The 1,116-nt window shown below is 43.3% G+C and overlaps 1 protein-coding gene across 1 annotated transcript; it reads right to left on the bottom strand.

Moving 5' to 3' along the window:
* Positions 1-3: 3 nt before the first annotated feature.
* Positions 4-1,113, bottom strand: LOC106944381 (myosin-6-like; the record flags this gene model as incomplete). The annotated part of the gene is made up of 4 exons (XM_015027503.1): positions 4-56; positions 172-290; positions 370-496; positions 988-1,113. Coding segments are annotated over 4 exons (425 nt in total), but the record flags the coding sequence as incomplete, so codon positions are not given.
* Between the last annotated feature and the right edge of the window lie 3 nt (positions 1,114-1,116).

Consider the following 1,116-nt stretch of genomic DNA (forward strand, 5'->3'; position numbering starts at 1 on the left):
AGGAGGTCACAGTCATGGCGAGCAGACTGCACCGCATGGGCTAATGCATTCTTGGCCTGAGGTCAAGATAAATTATATGTGATATATGACTTAACCTTTGTTTTCTTTTTTTGTAAAATAAAATTTAAAAAATAATAATTTGTTCTATATTATCCAGAAATTATTTCATACCTTTATCTCTTCTTCCAGTTGTCGTTTTAGGTCTTCAAGCTGTTGATTGTAGGAATTTTTTCCTCTGGTGAGCTGAGAAATAAGTGATTCTTTCTCCTCCATTTGTCTTGAAAGCTCATCTGTAGATGTAAAAACGTTCACATGTGCACGCCTTTTTATAGAAAACCATTAATTTTCTAAGTGGGAAAAAAGACTAACCATTCTCAGCTTGAAGTTTGGCTTTCTGGGTGGTGAAGTCATTGAGAGATCTTTGGTATTCATCACATTTTGTTCTGTATTCATTTGTTTGATCCTCTAAAGTTCTGCAAGTTTTCTCCAGGATGGTCTGTAAAGAAATAGTGCACATATCACAGACCTTGCATAGTATTTTTTTTTGCTGAGGTTGTTATCTAGAAAGGGGCTGCACAGTGGCACAGTTGGTAGAGCTGTTGCCTTGCAGCAAGAAGGTTCTGGGTTTGATTCCTGGCCCCAGTCTTTCTGCATGGAGTTTGCATGTTGACCCTGTGCATGCGTGGGTTTTCTCCAGGTAGTCCGGTTTCCTCCCACAGTCCAAAAACATGACTGTCAGGTCAATTTTTTTTCTCTAAATTGTCCCTAGGTGTGAGTGAGTGTGTGTGCATGGTTGTGTGTCTCTGTGGCGAGAGGCGGGGTACACCCTGGACAGGTCGCCAGACTGTCGCAGGGCACAGACTCTCGTCCGGAACGTTAGCTGGAGATAGGCACCAGTACCCCCTCCCGACTCCACTAAGTGGGGAGGGCGTAAAGAAAATGGATGGATGGATGTTATCTAGAAAGCTATCAGAACACCACACGTACCTTGGACTTGACAATTTGCTCCATACTGGACACAACATCATCCAGCTCCAGTTTGAGCTCGCTCTTCTCTTTCTCCAGCTTCTGCTTGACTCTCTGCAGGTTGTCAATCTGCTCTCCCAGGTCAGCAAC

This window comes from Poecilia latipinna, unplaced genomic scaffold (genome assembly GCF_001443285.1).
Source record: "Poecilia latipinna isolate Pla-1442-1.1 unplaced genomic scaffold, P_latipinna-1.0 Scaffold8794, whole genome shotgun sequence".
NCBI lineage: Eukaryota > Metazoa > Chordata > Actinopteri > Cyprinodontiformes > Poeciliidae > Poecilia > Poecilia latipinna.